General features: G+C 49.0%; 1 protein-coding gene and 1 pseudogene across 4 annotated transcripts in view; one reads left to right on the forward strand and one right to left on the reverse strand.

Moving 5' to 3' along the window:
- GRAMD1B (GRAM domain containing 1B) overlaps positions 1 to 24,206 on the reverse strand; it is a 277,996-nt gene that overhangs the window by 23,358 nt on the left and 230,432 nt on the right. For 3 of the 4 annotated variants that reach the window (XR_004053671.1, XM_030918395.1, XM_010356453.2), the window contains 5 exons: positions 14,878 to 14,962; positions 14,206 to 14,309; positions 13,006 to 13,101; positions 4,310 to 4,390; positions 1,505 to 1,620 (listed from right to left, as the gene is read on the reverse strand). Coding sequence is in view for 3 of the 4 variants with exons in the window: in XM_030918395.1 (XP_030774255.1) it covers positions 1,505 to 1,620; positions 4,310 to 4,390; positions 13,006 to 13,101; positions 14,206 to 14,309; positions 14,878 to 14,962 (482 nt within the window). In the remaining variant the exon portion in view is untranslated. Of the gene's footprint in view, positions 1 to 1,504; positions 1,621 to 4,309; positions 4,391 to 13,005; positions 13,102 to 14,205; positions 14,310 to 14,877; positions 14,963 to 17,495; positions 18,457 to 24,206 lie in introns of those variants that run through there. The other variant, XM_030918394.1, reaches the window with a different exon arrangement.
- On the forward strand, positions 5,399 to 6,908 carry LOC104656757 (annotated as a pseudogene).

Consider the following 24,206-nt stretch of genomic DNA (forward strand, 5'->3'; position numbering starts at 1 on the left):
CAGCCTCCTTAGAGTTATCCCTACCTCAATGAAAGGATTATTTGTCTTAAGCTATTTTTTCCCGTGGGTGCCCATTCCATTTTAAGCCTCTGAATCAAATCTCTGGGTTCTGAGCATGCATTTCATTTCCCAAACAGTGACTAAGACAGGACTCTGGACATGAGCGCTCCTTCAGTGGCACTGCCCAAATTCTGGATGACAACTAGAAAACTTCCCTGCATTACACACCTAGAAAGAAAACCTCCTTGAGATGAAGGTAGGTGCCCGTCTAGGGACACTTCAGGGATGCTGCCTTTGCCTCCTCCAAGAGAGCAATCATCACCCTATCATCATCATCCTCATCTGACCTGTACTTATCAAATCCAGATGCTTGGCAACTCTCTGGAAATCATTATGTGCATTTCAGAGATAACCAGATAGGTATTCGTAGAGGTTAAGCGACAAGACTATTATTTCGACTGAGCCCAGACCTAAACACAACAGACATTCAATGCTCTTTTCTTGCTTTTTCCCTGTGTATGCCTCTGGCACCACCACCAAGCCTGCAGCTAGCTACCCTTCCACTCTCGAGCATGCTTTGTGCCAGTCTACGGGCACATCTTCCCATCTTCCTTAACCTATCGACAGCATGTGACACAGTGACAATACCTTCTGCTTCACTTCCTTCCCTTGGCTCCCAGGATAGGAAACCTTCCTAGGGCCCACATGTGCTTTCAAGCTCTCTTCAGCTGCTTCTTCCCCTCGTTGAGTGCTCCCAGGCAGTCCTTGAACTTCTTTTTATGTTCACCGAGTCACTTGAAATTTCAGCTAATCTCATGACTATCCACCAATAATTGCTGCATTTATGGCCTCAGTCCAGGCTTCCCCGTGACCTTCACACTCCATACCTAAATGCCCACTTGACATCTCCATTTGGCTAACAGGCATCTCAGTCTCAACTTGCCTGAAACTGCCCTCCTGATCTTCCCCTTGAAACCTGCTCTGCCTAAGGTACTGTCCATCTCTGTCTGCAACAATGCCATCCTTCTAGGCAGTAAAACCAAAAAAGTCTAAAAGCCACCTTTGGTTCTTTTCTGTTCCATCAACATATCCTTCAAAATCTATTCAGGAACTAAACACTTATTGCCATTTCTCCTCCAAACCACCACCATCCCTCATCTAACTACCTAAATTACTCAACGGCCTCTTAATGGTTTTCCCTGCCTCTGCCCTGGTTCCCCTTCAATGTATTCTCAGTGCAGAGGCCAGAGTGATCCTGCTGAAATGTTAAATCAGACCTTAGCATTTACCTAAGCCAAACTTTCCCATCCCACTTTTAGTAAAAGCCAACCATAAAGTTGGCCAGGCCCTTGGGCTCTGCCCCCTCAAGCTCCCTGACCTGTGACCACTTTCCCTCGTTCATTCCACGGCTGCACGGGCATGCGTGCCGTTCCCTCTGCCTGGCAGGTTCTTCCCGCAGGCATTTGCATGGCTGCTCTGGGCAGCCGCCCTCGGCCTCACTCACCCCATTGTGTTGAAGTCGTCATCAGGGGGCACATAGTCCTCGTCATCGCTGGTCAGGCCCAGCTCGTTCCCATAGCACTGGTGAACAAAGTGCCACAGCTCCTTGGGACACAGAGGCTTCAGGGGAGAAAAGGAGCGACTGAGCCTTCCTCCTCAGGTCCCCCACTGTGCACAGAGGCACTGAGCCTGGCTGGTTCCCCTGGAGAGGAGGAGAAACTCCTCTCTCCTTAGCTGAATGAGAGGCCAGCAAACACCCCCGTCCGCCTTGGGGGTCTCAGCAGGACACCAGTCTGCTGCCTAGGAAGGCGGACTTCAACAAAACCAGGAACCGGCCTTTCGGTGCCCTATCCCTCAACAGAGCTTTGTAGAACGTGACCAACTGGCTCCCAGAGGATGGTAACTGTCTCACCTTTTGCTCTTATGGAAAAGGTCCAGCACTGAGTGGCATAAACCCATGTGACTCTGGGGCCAAGGCCATCCCAGAGCTTCTGATTAGCACTCTGAATGAATGCTCAGAGGTCCACTGACCCAGTGTCCCACCACACTGCACAGACATCTCCTCTTATATTAACTGTGGCCTTACAGACCCTACTGGATCACTTCCAAGAAGGAGGTTCAACCTCAAAGGTGGCCCATTCCATAGCTGGACAGTTCCTTTGGGTAGAGTCTTATGTTCCCACAGTTTTAGGAACCTTACAGGTCATCTCACCTAACCTCGTGACACCCAACCTGAGGTAGAATCTGTTTGCCTGCAGTTCTAAGCATTAGTTCCAGTGTTTTCTTATTTCACTGGGTGCCTATGTGTCCTCCCAGAAAACACTGCCCTAAGAAAAGTTTGTTCTCATTGGGTTCAGAGTCTCCAAAGAGAGGCAACGGGATGTCAAAGAACTAAGATCAGAGGCAGAGACCATGAATGAGTCTCAGACTGGGAGGAAGGGGAGAAGGTGGCAGGGATAAGTGTGTGGAAGAGAGGGCAAGCGCAGGAAGAAAAACAGAAGCAATCATTATCTTAAAAAAAAAAAATCCCATTTCAAAAATGTTTGCACCAATAGACTTCCTAAAGAATTTGAGAGCTCCCAAGCCCACGGTTTCAGGTATGGTTTAAGAAGCAGGCAGGTGGCAGAGTATATTGAGCTAGGATTCCAGCTTTCTGACTAAGAAGTGCTTGGAATGGCAGAATTGGGGCCCTGCCTCTAGGCCGGCGGGGTTGGGGGTGGCAGCTCTCTACGCTGGCCCTCATAGTGCCTGAGGGAGGTATCACCTCCTTCTCTCCTGGACCTCCCCCTCCTATCTCTGGCCTTTATGCGCAACATTCACCCTGCCTGGGACACATCTGCCTCTCTGCCAAACCACGTCCTGCCCTGCTCCACTCTTTGCCTGCTCTCTGCAGCCTTCCCTGACCAATGCCACCCGGCTTGCCTTGGCCAACCACGATCAGGACAATTAGCAGACCCTCTTCAGCAGGCCCAAGTCCTACAATTATTTGTGAGGGCATTTGCGAAGCATAGGAATGACCTCGTGTCTTATTTAAAAACGACAGCAGCTGTGAGCTGAAAACTCAAACCTGCCAGTGGAGACTAAAACACATGGTCATTTTACTAGTACTGATGGTGAGTGAAGGCAGAGGACTGCAGCTCAAATAAGTTATCAGGAGTGATACTAGGGGTACAGACTCTCAGAATAGAAGAAACTCTAAATAATAAATCCACGCAATTTTCTTACATGGCCTTTTGCTTGGGCCAGAATCAAGGCCAATATATGTATATATTTAAATACACACGTCAATCATATATACACACACACACACACACACACACACACACATATATATACACACACATAAAAATTAATCCTGGGGGAAACATTATATGTGTGCGTGTGTGTGTGTGCATTTTCTCCTACATCTCTTTCTCTGGCTTAGAGACAGTTTCTCAACATCCAACTGCATCTGCATCTGAGTGGGACCTTTTTTTTTTTTTTTTTAATTGAAACAGGTCTTGCTCTGTGATCCAGGCTGGAATGCAGTGGCGCAATCACAGCTCACTGCATGAAGGGGTGCCTTCCACTGTGTCTCTTCATAGTTTCATTTAAACACTCAACTAGTCAATTCGTGGTGGCTGTGTTAACTACATTTTTTGTACTTTCTGTTGTGGCAGCTGGGGCTTTGCTGACTGGGGAGGGACCCATCAGGGTTAGCTAACTCCTAGAGAGAGGAAATAACTCATCCAGGAGTGGGCCTTTCATACGCAGCCAGCCCATCCAAGGCTCATATTCCCACCCTCCCCATTATCTATTATAGCGTCCGAGCTTCCAGGCAACTTGGGGCACCTGCAGCCTGCTGAAATAATTCAAACTAGCCAATCCTAGACCTGCTTGGCCTGCTTGCCCTACTTGCCCTGCCTCCCCGGCTCCTTCCTGCAAAACTACACTAAAGGCTCTGCCCACTTCTTCCCCTTTCCCGTTCTATCTCCTGACCGACCCTGGGGCTTCCTTGGTGGCCCTCATCCTGCTGTGCCTCCTATTCCTGGGGGTCTGTGAATTTAAGGACTTCTTTCTTCATGGCTGCATGCATTACCATAACTGATTAGAGAAAATCCTGGGACATTTCAAAGCAGTGGAACTGAAGTGCCTTCCTGGAGGTGTTGAGGCCGGCCATTCATGGAAGATTACATGCGACTTTCAGGACTCAAGTCAATACTATCAGTGGGAGAACACTATCAGTGGGGGATTCCCAGAACCCTGAGGAGACATCGGCTTCTGTAGAGATAGCCAGTCTCACAGTAAAAGCAAACTCGGCAGTACTTACCTTTTCAAGGAGAGCATTTTGCCAGAGCCGGAACATCATCATATACGTCCTATCCCGGGCCCCAAACGAAGTGAAGAAGTGCTAGATTGGAAAAGAAAATAACAATCAATATCTGTTGAATTACAATGTCATTAAGAGAGACATGGTCCTCCTTCCTTTAAGAAAAGATACTGACTTCATTCTCAAACACGAATGACTCTCAGTTACCTGTGATCACGCACAGCCGCTTCAGAGATGGGGTCAGCACACCAGAGGCCTGGGTACCTGGTACTATTAAGCTCCCAGTGTGACAAAGTCCTTCCATTCTTACCCACACTTTCCTCAGTGCTTTTCTCCCTGTTTTGAAATTCTCGTCTCCATAAGAAATGTCCCTCACCTACCTACTGGAACCGGGTAAGGGGTGAGCTATGAACTAGCCTAAATGGAAGGACAAGACAAACCCACAACCTACTGATCCGCTGACCTATTTCATTCATTCAACAAATATTTGAATATTAGTATGTGTTACGCACTAATCTACATGTGTGAGGGACAAGAAACAACACAGAAAGATCCTGCTCTTGTGGCGTTTACCCATTAAACAGACAGAAAGAAAGTAATGAAGATTTTACTGACCAACCACAAGGTGGCCCACAAAAGCTATTTCATTTAAACCACACAAAAAGGCTTAGATAATAAACAAAGCTAACAACTAATAAAGGGTAACAGGCTGGTGGAGGTTAGGCAACTTTTACAATCAAGAAGCTGGTTAGTGTCCAAAACATAGGTTGAACCGGGCAGGGCACTGTGGCTCACGCCTGTAATCCCAGCACTTTGGGAGGCTGAGGTGGATGGATCACCTGAGGTCAGGAGTTCGAGATCAGCCTGGCCAACATGGTGAAATTCGGCCTCTACTAAAAATACAAAAATTAATCAGGTGTGGTGGCGGGCGCCTGTAATCCCAGCTATTCAGGAGGCGGAGGCACAAGAATCGCTTGAACCCAGAAGGCGGAGGTTGTAGTGAGCCAAGATAGCGCTACTGCACTCCAGCCTGGGTGACAGAGCGAGACTGCGCCTCAAAAAACAACGAGAGGCCGTGGTGAAGGGAAGATGGAGACAATACTGCAGCAGCAGTGGCGCTATCACGAGAAGAAGCAATGGCTCATGGACATCATAGCCAAAGAGATGCTCACTAAGAAGTTCGTGCTCTGGGACCAGACCAATTCTGATCACTGCACTCAGGCCATGCAAGATAGGTATATGGAGGTCAGTGGGAACCTGAGGGATTTGTATGATAAGGATGGATTACGAAAGGAGGAGCTCAATGACATTTCAGGACCCCGTGAGTTTGCTGATTTCTATAACAGACTCAAGCAAATAAAGGAATTCCACCAGAAGCACCCGAATGAGATCTATGTGCCAATGTCAGTGGAATCTGAGGAGCTCCTGAAGGCTTGAGAGAATCCAAGTGAAGAGGCACAAAACTGGGTGGAGTTCACAGATGAAGAGGGACATGGTCATTACCTCGATCTCCATGACTGTTACCTCAAGTACATTAACCTGAAGGCATCTGAGAAGCTGGATTATATCACGCACCTATCCATCTTAGACCAATCATTTGACATTCCTAAAGACAGGAAGAATGCAGAGCATAAGGGATACCTAGAGATGCTGCTTGAGTACCTTCACCATCACACAGAGTGAAGCCTCTCCAAGATCAGAATGAACTTTCTGGGAAGATTCAGGCTGAATTTTAGAAGAAATGGGAGAATGGGATCTTTCCTGGATGGCCGAAAGAGACAAGCAGTGCCCTGACGCACGCTGGAGCCCATCTTGACCTCTCTGCACTCTCCTCCTGGGAGGAGTTGCCCTCTCTGGGTGTGGACAGATTGAAATCTGCTCTCTTAGATTTAGGATTGAAATGTGGCAGGACCCCAGAAGAGTGAGCCCAGAGACTACTCAGCACCCAAGGAAAGTCCCTGGAGTCACTTGAAAACTCTTTGTTTGCCAAAAATCCCAAGACAAAGGGCACCAAGTGAGACACTGAGAGGAACAAAGACATTGCTTTTCTAGAAGCCCAGATCTATGAAGATCTATGAATATGTAGAGATTCTCGGGGAACAGCGACATCTCACCCATGAAAATGTACAATGCAAGCAAGAAAGGACAGGAAAAGAGCGAGAAGAAGAGGAAGAAGAGCAAATCAGCGAGAGTGAGAGTGAAGACGAAGAGAACGAGATCGTTTACAAACCCAAAATCCAGCCACTTGGCTGGGATGGCAAACCCATTCCCTACTGGCCGTATAAGCTTCATGGCCTAAGTATCAACTACAACTGTGAGAACTGTGGAAACGACACCTGCCGAGGACCCAAAGCCTTCCAGCAGCCCTTTGCTGAATGGCATCAGGCTCATGACATGAAGGTGTTTGGGCATCCCGAACACTGCTCACTTTGCTAAGGTGACACAGATTGAAGAGGCTGCCTCCCTGTGGGCCAAACTGAAACTGCAGATGGCGTCAGAACGATGGCAGCCTGACACTGAGGAAGAATATGAAGACTCAAGTGGGAATGTTGGGAATAAAAAGACATATGAGGACCTGAAAAGACAAGGACTCCTCTAGCGTTCAGGGATGTAGCTCGGCTTTAGGACTAGCCTAGGCTTCCCTGAGATCTGCTTGTTCTATTTCTACCAACCAAATCCTCTTAAAGACCTTTTGCTACGTAGTTTCATGGTCTAGCATGCCTCTTACAGAAACAAGGCATGCTGACAGATTGCAGGTTTGAGATGTGTTTTATCTATTTTATATTTAAAAAGATTCTGCCAGAAAATAAAACTAAACCTTGTTCTGAAGCCCAGGGTTATGGACTAACTCAGTGCTTCAGGTCTTAATGCCTCCATACCTTTTTCTGATCAACTTTAGAAGTAGCTGAGATGTAATGGGCACCTGTTATGCTACACATCATGTTATGTAAATCTGACCTGAGCTCTTTCCCCACCCGCCTTTGCTGCTACTTCCCTGAATGAGTATTACCCCAGGATGAGGTCTGCCATCGGCTTAGTTAGCCATTGATGCAAATACTAGGGAAAGGCTAGGAGGATGAGCCAGGACTGCTATGAAGAACTAAGTGTGGCACCAAGGTCTGCCTTTTGTATCTGCATAAAGAAAAGAGTTGGAGCTGGGTGCAGTGGCTTGTGCCTGTAGTCCCAGCTACTTGGGAGGCTGAGGCAGGACGGTTGCTTGAGACCAGCCTAGGTAACATAGTGAGAGCCTGTCTCATGAAAAAAAAAGAAAAACCATCCTGGCTAACACGGTGAAACCCCGTCTCTACTAAAAAATACAAAAAACTAGCCGGGTGAGGTGGCGGGTGCCTGTAGTCCCAGCTACTCGGGAGGCTGAGGCAGGAGAATGGCGTAAACCCGGGAGGCGGAGCTTGCAGTGAGCCGAGATCGCGCCACTGCACTCCAGCCTGGGCGGCAGAGCCAGGCTCCATCTCAAAAAAAAAGAGAGAGAAAAAAGGCATGTGGCATGCACTGTAGTCCCAGCTACTCAGGAGGCTGAGGCTAGAGGATCTTTGAGCCTAGGAGTTTGAGACCAGCCTAAGCGACACGGTGAGGCCCCATCTCAAAAAAAAAAGGAGCTGGGCTATTTGGAATTGGCCTGCAGCCCAACATACAATGGAACTAGGACCAACAGTCACTTCACCTGCTTGCTGGGTCAGAATGAGAGACTTTGATAGGTCTGTCTACCTGTTTCTTCTACAAGATCCCTATTTGACTGTAAAAGTAGCTAATATTCACATATTCTCCAAGCCCAGGTAGCCATGGTAGAGTTGGGTAGAGTTGAGCAGCTGCCCCAGGATCCAAACCTAGCGTCTGAAACGGAAAGAACTAGCATAGCCCAGGAAGGCCCTGATCTACCTTATAAGCACCATCATCTGAAAGTCAGGCCTGCTGCAGGACAGGACCCCCAGAGGCCCCATTTGCTTCTCAACACTCAGGCCTTCAATTGTTTTTTAATAAATCTACTTAAAAAAACAAACAAATAAAGCAAGTCCTTAGAGACTTACAAAGAGACTTAGACTCCCATACAATAATAATGGGAGACTTCAACACTCCACTGTCAACATTAGACAGACCAACAAGACAGAAAGTTAACAAGGATATCCAGGAATTGAACTCATCTCTGCACCAAGCAGACCTAATAGACATCTATAGAACTCTCCACCCCAAATCAACAGAATATACATTCTTCTCAGTACCACATCGCACTTATTCCAAAATTGACCACATAATTGGAAGTAAAGCACTCCTCAGCAAATGTAAAAGAACAGAAATTATAACAAACTGTCTCTCGACCACAGTGCAATCAAACGAGAACTCAGGACTAAGAAACTCAATCAAAACCACTCAACTACATGGAAACTGAACAACCTGCTCCTGAATGACTACTGGGTACATAACGAAATGAAGGCAGAAATAAAGATGTTCTTTGAAACCACTGAGAACAAAGATACAACATACCAGAATCTCTGGGACACATTTAAAGCAGTGTGTAGAGGGAAATTTATAGCACTAAATGCTCACAAGAGAAAGCTGGAAAGATCTAAAATTGACACTCTATAATCACAATTAAAAGAACTGGAGAAGCAAGAGCAAACACATTCAAAAGCTAGCAGAAGGCAAGAAATAACTAAGATCAGAGCAGAACTGAAGGAGATAGAGACACAAAAAACCCTCCAAAAAATCAATGAATCCAGGAGTTGGTTTTTTGAAAAGATCAACAAAATTGACAGACCGCTAGCAAGACTAATAAAGAAGAAAAGAGAGAGGAATCAAATAGACGCAATAAAAAATGATAAAGGGGATATCACCACGGACCCCACAGAAATACAAACTACCATCAGAGAATACTATAAACACCTCTACGCAAATCAACTAGAAAATCTAGAAGAAATGGATAATTTCCTGGACACTTACACTCTCCCAAGACTAAACCAGGAAGAAGTTGAATCCCTGAATAGACCAATAGCAGGCTCTGAAATTGAGGCAATAATTAATAGCCTACCAACCAAAAAAAGTCCAGGACCACACGGATTCACAGCCGAATTCTATCAGAGGTACAAGGAGGAGCTGGTACCATTCCTTCTGAAACTATTCCAATCAACAGAAAAAGAGGGAATCTTCCCTAACTCATTTTATGAGGCCAACATCATCCTGATACCAAAGCCTGGCAGAGACACAACAAAAAAAGAGAATTTTAGACCAATATCCCTGATGAACATCGATGCAAAAATCCTCAATAAAATACTGGCAAATCGGATTCAGCAGCACATCAAAAAGCTTATCCACCATGATCAAGTGGGCTTCATCCCTGGGATGCAAGGCTGGTTCAACATTCGCAAATCAATAAACGTAATCCAGCACATAAACAGAACCAAAGACAGGAACCACATGATTATCTCAATAGATGCAGAAAAGGCTTTTGATAAAATTCAACAGCCCTTCATGCTAAAAACGCTCAATAAATTCGGTATTGATGGAACGTACCTCAAAATAATAAGAGCTATTTATGACAAACCCACAGCTAATATCATACTGAATGGGCAAAAACTGGAAAAAATTCCCTTTGAAAACTGGCACAAGACAGGAATGCCCTCTCTCACCACTCCTATTCAACATAATGTTGGAAGTTCTGGCTAGGGCAATCAGGCAAGAGAAAGAAATAAAGGGTATTCAGTTAGGAAAAGAAGAAGTCAAATTGTCCCTGTTTGCAGATGACATGATTGTATATTTAGAAAACCCCATTGTCTCAGCCCAAAATCTCCTTAAGCTGATAAGCAACTTCAGCAAAGTCTCAGGATACAAAATTAATGTGCAAAAATCACAAGCATTCTTATACACCAGTAACAGACAAACAGAGAGCCAAATCATGAATGAACTTCCATTCACAATTGCTTCAAAGAGAATAAAATACCTAGGAATCCAACTTACAAGGGATGTAAAGGACCTCTTCAAGGAGAACTACAAACCACTGCTCAGTGAAATAAAAGAAGACACAAACAAATGGAAGAACATACCATGCTCATGGATAGGAAGAATCAATATTGTGAAAATGGCCATACTGCCCGAGGTTATTTATAGATTCAATGCCACCCCCATCAAGCTACCAATGAGTTTCTTCACAGAATTGGAAAAAACTGCTTTAAAGTTCATATGGAACCAAAAAAGAGCCCGCATTGCCAAGACAATCCTAAGTCAAAAGGACAAAGCTGGAGGCGTCACGCTACCTGACTTCAAACTATACTACAAGGCTACAGTAACCAAAACAGCATGGTACTGGTACCAAAACAGAGATATAGACCAATGGAACAGAACAGAGTCCTCAGAAATAATACCACACATCTACAGCCATCAGATCTTTGACAAACCTGAGAGAAACAAGAAAGGGGGAAAGGATTCCCTATTTAATAAATGGTGCTGGGAAAATTGGCTAGCCATAAGTAGAAAGCTGAAACTGGATCCTTTCCTTACTCCTTATACAAAGATTAATTCAAGATGGATTAGAGACTTAAATGTTAGACCTAATACCATAAAAACCCTAGAAGAAAACCTAGGTAATAACATTCAGGACATGGGCATGGGCAAGGACTTCATGTCTAAAACACCAAAAGCAACAGCAGCAAAAGCAAAAATTGATAAATGGGATCTAATTAAACTAAGGAGCTTCTGCACAGCAAAAGAAACTACCATCAGAGTGAACAGGCAACCTACAGAATGGGAGAAAATTTTTGCAATCTACTCATCTGACAATGGGCTAATATCCAGAATCTACAAAGAACTCAAATAAATATACAAGAAAAAAACAACCCCATCAAAAAGTGGGCAAAGGATAGGAACAGACATTTCTCAGAAGAAGACATTCATACAGCCAACAGACACATGAAAAAATGCTCATCAGCCGGGCGCGGTGGCTCAAGCCTGTAATCCCAGCACTTTGGGAGGCCGTGACGGGCGGATCATGAGGTCAGGAGATGGAGACCATCCTGGCTAACACGGTGAAACCCCCTCTCTACTAAAAATACAAAAACTAGCTGGGCGAGGTGGCGGGCGCCTGTAGTCCCAGCTACTCGGGAGGCTGAGGCAGGAGAATGGCGTAAACCCGGGAGGTGAAGCTTGCAGTGAGCTGAGATCCGGCCACTGCACTCCAGTCCGGGCGACAGAGCGAGACTCTGCCTCAAAAAAAAAAAAAAGAAAAGAAAAAAGAAAAAATGCTCATCATCACTCGCCATCAGAGAAATGCAAATCAAAACCACAATGAGATACCATCTCACACCAGGTAGAATGGCGATCATTAAAAAATCAGGAAACAACAGGTGCTGGAGAGGATGTGGAGAAATAGGAACACTTTTACACTGTTGGTGGGATTGTAAACTAGTTCAACCATTGTGGAAAACAGTATGGCAATTCCTCAAGGATCTAGAACTAGATGTACCATATGACCCAGCCATCCCACTACTGGGTATATATCCAAAGGATTATAAATCATGCTGCTATAAAGACACATGCACACATATGTTTATTGTGGCACTATTCACAATAGCAAAGACTTGGAATCAACCCAAATGTCCATCAGTGACAGACTGGATTAAGAAAATGTGGCACATATACACCATGGAATACTATGCAGCCATAAAAAAGGATGAGTTTGTGTCCTTTGTAGGGACATGGATGCAGCTGGAAACCATCATTCTTAGCAAACTATCACAAGAACAGAAAACCAAACACCGCATGTTCTCACTCATAGGTGGGAACTGAACAATGAGATCACTTGGACTCGGGAAAGGGAACATCACACACCGGGGCCTATCATGGGGAGGGGGGAGGGGGGAGGGATTGCATTGGGAGTTATACATGATATAAATGATGAATTGATGGGTGCTGATGAGTTGATGGGTGCAGCACACCAACATGGCACAAGTATACATATGTAACAAACCTGCACGTTATGCACATGTACCCTAGAACTTAAACTATAATAAACAAACAAACAAACAAACAAATAAATATAGGTCAAACCAAACACTATCTGACCCCACAGTCTCCTGACTCTTGCCACCAAACTGCCTGAGTCCAAACTGTGAACTCGGCCTTCAGCAGAAACCCAGTCTACCCCTAGCCTTGGACCCCTTCATCTTCAGGCTCTAGTGAAAAGTTTGCTCTGTCCTGAATTTTAGCTGACATATCCTCCCCATACTGATAAGGACAATCCATTTTCTATCTGACGCCCCATCCTCTCGAGAGACAATCAGCTAAGCTCATACATAATGACGACTACTTAACATTTGCATACTGCTTTACAATTTAGTGTTTTCAGATATGTGATATCATTTCAAGACTGTGTTAAATAGGTATTGCTGGCTCCATTTTGCAGGTGAAAAAACTTAGGCTCAAACATACTACACAACACGTTAACAGTCGAGGGACTCAAATTCAGGTATTCTGGCTCCAGGTCCAATGTCTGGCCACTCCATCCTCCCCCTCCTCAGCCTCGCCCAGCCTGTCCATCCAGGAGGTGGTTCCTGGAATCTGCACCACCCTTAGCGCCTCTCATCCCTATCCTATTGGCCTCCATATTCATGCAATTCAAGAAAGGGCAGAAATACAAGAGTAGGGGGTGTAAGGGAGGATTAGAAAGGCCAGAGTAAGACTCCACTTACCTTTTCTGAATCAGTGCAAACTTGGATGGCATTGGGAATGAGGCGAGCTGTTTTTTCTTTAGTCATGGAACAGATGTCTTTCAAACGGACTGTCAGCTGGCATCCAAGAGGACAGAGAATGGGTAACAAGCAAAGGGGGGCATTAGTAAGTCAGGTAAATGGTGTTCAGGGGGAGCTAGTGTAGACAGGGACAATCAGATCACATATTTATAACCCTGAAAAAGGCCACACTGGTGATCATCTGGTTTACCCCTTTATTTCACAGTGGGCAAACAGCAAAGTGGGGACTGAGCCTTGTCTACAGCCATGAGTATCTTGATTCTTGGGCAAGGAGCTTTCTAATTTCTACATAGTCTGCTAAATGTGCAGAGGTCCTGCCATTATTTGCCACTTACAGAAACACAGAATACTGGTGCAGGGTGGGACCATAAAAATCACCTAGTTAGGTCAGGCATGGCGGCTCATATCAGTACACCCAGCACTTTGGGAGGCTGAGGCAGGTGGATCACCTGAGGTCAGGAGTTCAAGACCAGCCTGACCAACATGGAGAAACCCCGTCTCTACTTAAAAAATACAAAATTAGCTGGGTGTAGTGGCGCATGCCTGTAATCCCAGCTACTCAGGAGGCTGAGGCAAGAGAATTGCTTGAACTCAGGGGCTGGGGGATGGAGGTTGCGGGGAGCCAAGATCCTGCCATTGCACTCCAGCCTGGGCAACAAGAGTGAAACTCTGTCTAAAAAAAACAAACGAAAAAACATCTAGTTAATCTTTCTCTTCCTTAGTGTATGGAATGAGGAAACAGAGGCAAAGAAAGGACTAGCCTAAAATCACGCTGCTAATTAGTTGCAGAACCCAGAAATTGTGCAAGCCGGTTCTTCAGAGTCCCAAGGTCAAAGCCCTTTCTACTTGACTATGCCTCCTCCTGCAGTCACTCATGCCAAATATTTGCCTGCATTTGACAAAAGCAAATGCTCCCAGTCCTCTCTTCCACACCCAAAGGGGAGAGAGGAAGGGGAAACATGGCAGAGGAGACCTTATTATTGGGACTTAGAATTGAGTATCTTTTAAGACTCAGGCATGCTTTTGTTAATTACGCAAAGGCTTGGGAAGAGCATGAAGTCAGCAAAAGGAAGAAAGGGAGGGCAGCTTGCTCAGCCACAGCTAAGGAGACAGCTCAGGGGAGCATGCCCAGGTCTTTACCAGAGTTTCCCAGCGGAAGATGTTGCTGTAGAAGCAGATCCAATTTTCAGAGAGGTAGAGTCGGCCCTGAAGGAGAATGTCTCTTTGGAGTGCACATGAGTAATCTGTGGTAGGAGCGGAGATAGGGGAGCTCAGAGGCAGGAAGCATTTTCAGCAAACCACTGCAGAGTAGGCATGTCATCCCTCCCACGAGCACTGGGGGAGCCCAGCGCCCACCATGGACAAGGGGTGCCAGGCACTTGAACTAGCAGCCAAGGAAGTCCCTACCATCTCATGACAAGGAGCGTAAAGGTGGCGTGACGTGCAACTGCCTAGAGGCAGATAAATAAATGTGATGGCAAAGTGGGCCAAGGAAGCTAGAGGTGGGAAAGACCAACAAAATTCAACTAACTTCCCTCCCCCATCCACAACTATGCTAACCCCTTCTGCCACCGGGCCACCTGCAGAGATAAAAGTGCCAGTGACTCACTCCAGGTTGGGCTCTCGAGGCTGCCACAAGCCTGGTACTCAGCCTGGAGCCCTGACAGCTGGGTCCAGGGCTCTGGACAGCCTCTCTCCCTGTTCCCTTGCTTACTTGGGTTGGCTTGAGGGCTCTAGACAGAAGCACCCTGAGTGCTATGCCGGGGGCTCCCCAGACTTCCTCCCCATCCCCTCCCAGGTCACCCAACTCACCAACAATGAGGCGCTCCGTGTCTGGAAGCTGCTTAAAGAGCTTTCTGAAGTCTTCATTTCTCTGCTTGTAGGTGGGGCTTAACACCTGCGTGACAATGGCCAAGGTTAGCAGACGCACCCCGGTTCTGTGGGGTTAGCAAGGAAGGGCAAGAGGAGGAGCACTTGCTTGTGTGTTTAAAAAGCAAAGATGAGGCTCTGCCCTCCTACAGACCCTAGGAGGCCAGGCTGAGGAACGGGGCTCGGTGCGGAGAAACACAGTGGGGAGAATCTGGTGCCTGGAAACACTTTGCAGTCAGGGCCTCCACCAATGAGAAACTGTCAGATACAGCAAGGGGGGGCTCTCATTATACCCCGATAAGAGAAAGGAAGGAGGGACACCTCCAGGGTGCTTCCTGGGATCCACCATGCCAGCTACTGCTGTTCTGCCTTCTGCCAACACCACCTTGACAGTGAAGCAGGGACCCAAGAAGGCTGCCCAGTGCCCCATGATGTTGCCCAGAGCACCTCTCAGAAGAAGGTGTTGTCATGACTACCAGAGTGAGCACTTGGCTGTGTGGAAAAGACATGATTTTCTAAGAAATCACATAAAACATAAAACCAGTACTGCAATAAGCACACAGGTAGAGAACTAAAAAACACAACTGGCACAGGAGAGGCATCCAATTCCCCTCTCCATCCTTACATTATCTAATCCAATCCTTACAGCATCGAGGAAGAGACCAGGGCCAGAGAGAAGCCCCCTGCCCCAGCTCCTCAGCTGGTCAGTGTCAGATCTCATGACCCCCGGTTCTGTGCTCACCTCCCTCCCGGCAACACGGCTGCCTCGGAGAGGCTCATACCCAGAAACTGCCTTAGCAAATCCTCCTTGGAAATCCCATGAGCCAGCTGAATACACCGAAATCCTGCCCTTTGAGGGTTTACAATCTTGTTTGTTTATTGGTTTGTTTAGACAGAGTCTCGCTCTGTCACCCAGGCTGGAGTGCAGTGGTGTGATCTTGGCTCGCCGCAACCTCTGCCTCCCGGGTTCAAGCAATTCTCCTGCCTCAGTCTCCTAAGTAGCTGGGACTACAGGTATGTGCCACCTCATCTGGCTAATTTTTATATTTTTACTAGAGACAGGGTTTCAACATATTGGCCAGGCTGGTCTCAAACTCCTGACCTCAAGTGATCCACCCACCTCAGCCTCCCAAAGTGCTGGGATTACAGGAGTGAGCCACCGCACCCGACCTGAGGGCTTACAATCTTACATTTAAAAAATAAAGAATAAAAAAGAAACTAAAAAGAAAATATGTGCCCATAGAGGAGGAGCACCAGGGATGACAGACGAAAGCAAGTGCACAACCTGGGACGAGCCACGCACGGCTACAGGGAGACACCCGCACTCCATCTATGATGCACTGACCACCTACCCAGAGACAGTGCTGCTGACCCTCAGCCTAGGGTGTAGCCTATGGCTACAAAACAAAACAAAACCTTAGAAAACAACATTCCTCTGGCCCATGGATTAGTTTCAAACTGGTACTGAGATATGGAATCTAGATGGCCCCCTTGCCTCTTAGAACAGAGTCCACACACTGAAAACCCCAGCTTGACCACCTGATCGCCAGTGAGTTCTCATTATGCCTAAGTGACCTTCTCGTGCTGCTGTGCGGCTCACACGGAGTTATTATCACGTGCCAAGCACAGCCATAAGCCCTGTGCGTGGGTCATTGCATCAGACCCCAGATTATTTTTATTCTCCCATTTTGCACTTGAGGAAATTGAGAAACAGTGAAGTTAAGCAACTTGGGAGTGGAATACGAGTGAGGCAGTCTGACTCTGTGCTGTCTGAGCCCCCGCTCTGTGCTGCCTCTGAAGGGTACCTGCTCCTGGTCCTCCTGCCAAGAGGAAGCAGAAGGGCTTCCCCAAAAGAGCGCACTCCCTTGAGAATGAGATGTTCACCTGCTTTGGGGCCCCCACTAGCCTTCCAAGCCCTCTACTGGGTCTTCATATTTACAAAGTTCCAGTGTCAGCCTGAGGAGCAGCCGACCAGGAGACCCCAAACACACTTCAGGTGAAACTGGATGTCAGACCTCCAACCCCTTGAAGCCCCAAGTCTTCCTATTTCTAATTTTCTGTCCTAGTGCCTTCTCCCCCTTGATTCTCGCATATCCAGTGACAGCTCAGGTATCCACAGAAGTGGAGGTACAGGGCATTTGACCACAGTCTCCAACCCACAGGCAAATTTAGGGGGCCCCTACTTTCCTTAAAACAAAGCTGTAGCAGCAGCAGGGAGAGGGGCGGGTGAATCCAGCCCTGGCCTGCTAAGTCAGCCAGTCTGGAGACTCCTTCATCCAACCAACACATGTCTATTCCACAGGGCTGTTGTGCGGATGGCAGGCACATCAGGTGGGCATGCTGGGCCTGCCACCATGCAGCCTCTTGAAGCCAGAGACCCCAGCCCTCTCCCTCCTGCAACCCCAAAGGTGGGACCTGGCTCACCTAGTTCAATTTAAAATGGTCAAATAATTCTGGTTCCAAGATTGTCAAATCTGGGGCCTTCGGGTAGGAGAGCCAAGTGGCATGACAAGGGTGCAGAACTACCACAGAGACTCAGAGAAACTGGGTCACACACTCACGGCTGGGATTTCCTCAGATCCGTGCCAGCAATGGTGTTCAGTGGCAGCAGGTGCATGGCCAAGCTGCTTCAGGTACCACTGCAGCAGCTGGCTCTCCTGCTCCAGCAGGAGACTCCAGAGGACCCCCGACTCCGTCAGCGATTCCATTGCCCAGCACGGCTGCCCTTCCCAGTGACGCCTGGCTCCCTCAGCACTGACTCCCGACTGTCCCCACACGATGAAAAGAGTTGGTCTCCCCTGGCTTGACTGTGGATGGGCGGCCTCTGGTTTCTCGGCAGAGGGCCTGTGTGACTCTGACAAGTGTCCTTCGGCTCCTAGAACTACGTGTCCAGCATGAAGCTTCACAAGTGAGAGGAGGTGGTCGGTGCGGTTCTCAGGGCAAGCTGGCTGGCCAGTCTCCCATGGCAGGCTCTGCTTTGTCCTTCTTGGCTGGTCCACGGGCGGAGAGTAGCCCAGAGGTGGTGTGGTCATGCACCTCCCCCTGGTCAGTGCAGACAGTCACCCCAAGGGTCCAGAGGATGCAGATGGCACAGCAGGTGCCCAGGGCCAGCTGGAGGTCTGGAAGGCAGGCCCCGGGTAGACAAGCAGACTCTGCAGGACAGCGATGATCCACAGCCGGGTCTAGGGTCTAGCCCCACCAATCATTCACACGCAGCAGAGTGACTCATAGTTGGTCTGAAACTCCAGTAAAGGAACCGAATGCCCAGCTCCCCAGTCCTGGTCTGTCCCATAGAGTGGCACGTTTAATCAACCTCTACCCTGGGCGGGCACTGGGCTATGACTCACAGCCCTCACCCAGGCAGAGCAGCCACCACTGGCTGCAGCAACAGGGCCTGCTCTCACCTCCAGCCCAACACACACTCCCTTCCTCAGCCCCTGCTCTGCTCGCCTGACCAGCAAACAGCTTCTTTGTTAGAGTCACCCGTGGCAGACAGGGAGGGAAGGAGGGGGGCAGAACGGGTGGGCGGGCAGAGCAGGGCCCTATACATGCTTCAAGTTACAGGATCTGGGTGATGGTCCCGGCCAACGTCCTCCAGTAACCCCCAGCTGAGCCTGGCCTCCCCAGCAGATGTTTCCTGCAATGGAAAGTTGCTGGCCAGGGCTCCACATGGAGGCGTGGAGTAGGGAGGGGAGGCAGCGGGGCACTGCTGTTAGTATGAAATCTGAAATGTGAGACTCAAGTCGCCAGGGACTTCCTGGAGACACTCTTAAACCTCACCAACCCATCCATCCACTAACTTCCCCATAGCAGCAGTAGCAGCCTGGGGATTTTGCTGACCCAGTTTCAGACATGCTGGTGGCGGAGAAGCTGAGATCAACAGCTTCAGGATCTGTCTGAGGCACCTTCTTCCTTCCCATGGACCCTGTACAACCTCCAGCATTAGCAAGAGGGGGATCAAGCCCAAAAACATTGTCAGATCTTAAGGGCAAAGTAGCAATACCAAAAGCACAGATTTTGGTCTTCAAAGCAGCAAAATCCAGGGAAATGAAAGCCAGGCCAACGGGGCAAGAAAGGCCCCAGACCAAGAAGCTAGGGACAGGGATGAGACAGCAGTGGGGCTGGGAAGATGTGGATTCCCAGGAAAAGTCAGACCCTTAAAACAAATGGGGCCGCCCCCTCACCCTTCCCAGCTCGACCACCTTGCCAGAAGGGTCTTGGCCTGCATAGGATGAGGAATGGTACTTTTGTCTTAGGATTCTTAGTAATCTAATAAAGCAGCCCCCAAACTTTACTTAAAAATGGCCCAGTGAACACATTTAAAAGTGTAGATTCCAGGCTGGGCACGGTGGCTCATGCCTGTAATCCCAGCACTTTGGGAGGCCAATGTGGGCTGATCACTTGAAGTCAGGAGTGTGAGACCAGCGTGGCCAACATGGTAAAACTCCGTCTCCACTACAAATATATTATATATATATATATATATATATATAAAAATTAGCCATACATGGTGGCAGGTGACTGTAATCCCAGCTACTCAGGAGGCTGAGGCAGGATAACCGCTCGAACCTCGGAGGTGGAGGTTGCAGTGAGCCGAGATCGCACCACTGCACTCCAGTCTGGGCAGCAGAGGGAGACTCTCAAAAGAAAAAAAAAGTAGATTCCAAAGATGCTAATTCAGAGGAACCTGGATTCTCCCAGGTAAACAGTGTTGGAGAAAGTAGAAGAGTCTGACTCCTCCCGCAAACCCTCCCCTAACAAACTCCTACAATCCTCTCTAGAGGGACACCCCGTGGATGCAGATGCGGCTCTCCATTCGTGGTGTAGCATGTCTCACTCTAACAGAAGGACGCCTTCTCCGGGAAGGATCTATGCCTCAAACAGGTTCATATCTTCTCCTGCACTTGCCGCGAAGTGTTGCAGATACAGGTTGAGCATCTCTAATCCGAAAACGTGAAACCTTTTGAGCCTCAACATGATGCCACAAGCAGAAGACTCCACACCTGACCTCACGTGACAGGCTGCTCAGGTGACACATCCCGGTCAAAACATAGTCAGCACTTTCCTTGGTGCATAAAATTATTTAAAATATTATATAAAATTATCCTCAGGCTATATGTATAAGTGATATAGGAAATAAGTCTGGTGTTTAGACTTGGGTCCCAAGATATCTCATTTGAGATATATATGTGTGTGTATATGTGTGTGTATATATATATGTAAATATTCCAAAATCAAAAAAAAAAAAAATCAGAAATCCAAAACACATCTGATCCCAAAAATTTTGGATAAGGGATACTGTATCAGGTGCTAAGAAAGTATTTACCAAGTGAATGCATTCCTTATCTACCTCTCAAAGGATGCCTGTTGACACTGCATCTTACATGTACACACAAAGATCCCTGGTTCCATAGGTTTGGCATGTCAGTGCCTGGTCGCTGCCAACACTCTCTCCAGCACACGTGTGAGCTTCTCTTCGCCCTGCATGTCAGCCCTATCCTGAGCAGTGTGGCAGGCAAACGTAGCAAGTCCATTTTCCAAGGTGACCAGAATGCCTCCCTTGGGATGACACCAGACCCCAGTATGTAAGCTGTAGGTAGCTCCAAGAGACTCTGGATCCTTACAGTAACTACCCGAAAACATCTGAGAATTGCTACAGGCCAAGTGGCTGCCTGGGCTGTAAGGGGTGAGATAGAGACACGATGCGCCCTGTGAGATAAAGCCCTGGGAGATGAGCCCCGTACGCAGAAGGCTTTGTCTCCCCCACACCCACACCAAGGGCTGGGCAGGGCTGGGTGAGAGTCAGCAGAGAAGGAATTGACCCTGGGCTAAACATTAACTCTACGGCAAACATCAGGAGCTGGGACCAAGTGGTACCCTCTTCCCAGGGACGGCGAGAAGGAGGGAGTGGAGGAGCCCAGGAGAAAACAGATGGATTTCGGTGGAGCATTGATCTCACCTAGGAAGAAACCAGTTAAGATCCACACAGGAAACTCTGACCTTGCAGCCAAATCCGGATAGGCAGAAGCCAGATGTGGGATTGGAGACGAGGAGGTAACCGAGCAAAGGAGGGAAAGGGAGACTGAGGCAGGCATGGGGGCTATGCAGAAGGGTAGAGAAGGGGTGGGGCTGGGCTGGGGGCTCATCTGAAAAATGCAGGATGGGAGCCAGGAAGACCCTTCAAGTTGGGAGTAAATACAGAGGGGAGACAGACAGAGGTGGAGGAGCATCGTCAGTCCTGGGGCAAGGCCAGGTGCCAGACAGGTCTCCTACCCTCTCCACTGCCCACCCCCAACACCCTGAATTCCATTCCTATAAACCTCTGTTCTTTTGCTCTCTCACTTACGCCAGCCACTCCCCAGGCTTGGCACCATCCCTCCCTCTCCTCCACAAAGCTGCAGCCCTAACTGCAGGTGCTTCAGGTAAGCAGGGTGCTAAGTCTCAGGCAGCTGCCAGGGTTTGGGCTCCTGTGCTCTGATCTCAGAAATGCTCCTTCCTGGGCTGCCATAGAGAAGACTGCCCGCAGGAATGCACCAGGAGGCCAAGGAAAGAAGCCCCTGTGACCTTATGCCCCCTTGGGGGCTGAGGGGGAGTAAATTTCACCCCTCCTGCCCCAACGGCCCTAGCCAGGTTGCCCCTCAACTCTGCCCTTGGCTCCCTGCTGAAGGCAAAATCCTATTTCTGCTTTTCCCTCCATCTCATGTCTACTGGGACAGCTCCCTTGATTGGAGGGCCCTGATTAAGACTGGGGTGGTAGACTGGAGCACTGGAGGAGTACATATAATCAGGCCTGGGAGGACTCAGGGTACCTGTAGATGGCACAGCCTTCAAACCCCACTCTGGACCTGACACTCTCCTGCCACAGCCTCTCCCCGTGTCCCTGGGGTCCAGCCACTTGCCTCCGCATGACTCACTCTTTGGACCAAGCATGTTTGTCATCATGGCAATGGCTCCTCTCTGGCTAGCCATGTAAAAGGAAATGCTTTTGTCTTCTGCAGAGAGGCAGCAGGTGAAGGGGGAGGCTGGGGCATGGGCTGGGTGGTGGCTGGGCTTCCTTTCCTACCAGACCCAGGCTGCTCCAGTGGGCCTGAATGCTCTTGCCACCATCAGCGATTCTGCAGGGCACTGGCCCTCACTCCTCTGATTCCAGCCAGGGGTTTCCTAAGCATCCCCAGGGCTGGGCATTACAATGCCTTTACCTATCTGAAGGACTTCCAGTGTGATGAATGAGCCTCAGATATCAGAATGGCTGGAGCGCTGACCCTAGGATCCAGAGAGAGGTTATAGAGGGCCAGCCAGCAAAGCTGAGAAGGGGAGAGGGATCCTGCCTGAAGGGCAGATTCCAAGCAGCCCAGCAGAGGCAGGGCAGGAAGACGGAGCTCCCTAAAGGAACACAGAAAAGCTCCCTAAAGGAACACAGGAAACCAAGTCAACGCAGCAGGGGCAGGGCAAGGGCCTCCTGAAGAGGCGCAGATGACAGCTGTGGAGGGGTGCTGGGGAGAGGAGCTTGTTCAGCTGCAGCTCCTGAGGAGGCATCTGCACACGAGAGCACGGACATGAGCACTGCACACTGAAGGAGCAGGGGTGCCCTGTTACCTGAGGGCAGACTCCCAGGGGGGCCGCACGACTCCAGGAGAGGACGGCCCCACACACTCCTCAGCAAAGAGCCCCTTGGGTGCTTGGCCTCTGAGAATGAATGATCTGAGCTAAGTGGAGAGTCAGGGATGTTTTTGTAATGCACTTGGGATGAGAGGGTGGAGGGTGAAAGGAGACAAGTGAGAATTAATAAAGGAAGAGGAAGGACAAGGCCGGGAAAAGAGAACATCCCAAGGGATGATTCAAAGAGTCGCTGAGGTCCAACCGCTTCTGTACACCCCTGGCGCAGGTGGCACCATCAGAAAAGCAAGTCTCCGTCATGCCCAGCTCCTCCGCTGGCTCTCGTATGTGTCATCTGAACCCCTGACTTCTGGCCCACCCCATCCTCCAGCCAGGAGACAGCATCTGCTTCTACCCCATTGCTATGCAGAGTACTCAGGCGGAGGCTAAGGGAGAAGGAATCAGGGGGAAAGGATGGCGGAGAGAAGGGGAGAAAGTAAAGCCTGTTGGAATCAGACAGAGAGGGAAACCTACCTGGGAGAGTGGAAATCAGAGAAACAAGCAAATGGTGGGAGATTAAAAGAAAGGAAAGGGGTAGAGTCAGAGAGCAAAGGGCTGAGAAGAAGCCAAGGAAGCATAGGCTGAGACGAAACAAAAGGCTGAGCTAATCAGCAATAAAAAGAGCAATGACAGATGAGAAGAAGAAAGAGATTAGCAACACGGACAGGGGCTGGCCTGTCCAAACGGGGATGTCTGAACTGTCTAACAGGCCTGCAGCCACGTGGGTCCTGTTCCCCTACGGGAGCCTGAATTTGTGCGATGCTGCTCAAAAAGGTGCCAGGGGGAGTTGAGTGAAGGATGCTGGGGTCCCCATGACAGCTGGGCTGCGGGTCGCTCCCAGGAAGCTCAGCACTCACCCCCCTCCCCTCTACTGAGGCCACAGGCCAGGAAACCTCCTAGAAGGTAATGGGCTGGCTCAGAGATAGAAGTAGAGTCTGGCTTCTCTCCCACCCCAAGATACCTCAGCCCGTAACTCCTCTCCACAACTCAGCACAGCCCACCAAATTCTGCCTTGTTTGTGGTGCTGGGCAGGTGGTGGCCAAGGCTTGCAGATCAACAGCACCCAGGAAGAGCTGGTCACTGGGCAGCAGGATGTTGGCAGCCACAGGACTCGTGAGCACATGCCTGACTTTGAAGAAACGCCCAGCGCCAAGTAGGAAAACACACACCAGCCCACACAATTGATCTGCAACCCTGTCCCTACATTAAACCCATGCCTCTCCCCTCCAGCCCATCCCCTGGCCAGAGTGCCCTCCTCAACTCTGTCCTTCACAGCCACAGCTACTCCATGCCCACGTCTCCTGCTGGAGCAGAACCTGGTGTGTCCAGGGAGGGGGCAAAGATGGCTTTCCCAGGATTCATCAGAGTTAGGTGTGAGGAGGGCAGGCTCAGAGGGTCATCTGAGGTCAGCCCCTCCACTGTGAAGTCCCCAAAGGGCAGAACACACGGCGGGGGCCAGCCGAGAGCTCAGACAGCTGCTCTGCAGGGGAAAACGTCCAAATCCCACCACCCAGTTTGTGTGACTGAGAGGCTGTGGCCTCCGCCAGGCCTGCTTACTCCACAACAGTTTCTAGGTATGCAGCAGCTGCACAGGGCGCCCCCAGGATGACCTAGAC

The sequence above is a fragment of the Rhinopithecus roxellana genome, chromosome 15, assembly GCF_007565055.1.
Source record: "Rhinopithecus roxellana isolate Shanxi Qingling chromosome 15, ASM756505v1, whole genome shotgun sequence".
Lineage (NCBI taxonomy): Eukaryota > Metazoa > Chordata > Mammalia > Primates > Cercopithecidae > Rhinopithecus > Rhinopithecus roxellana.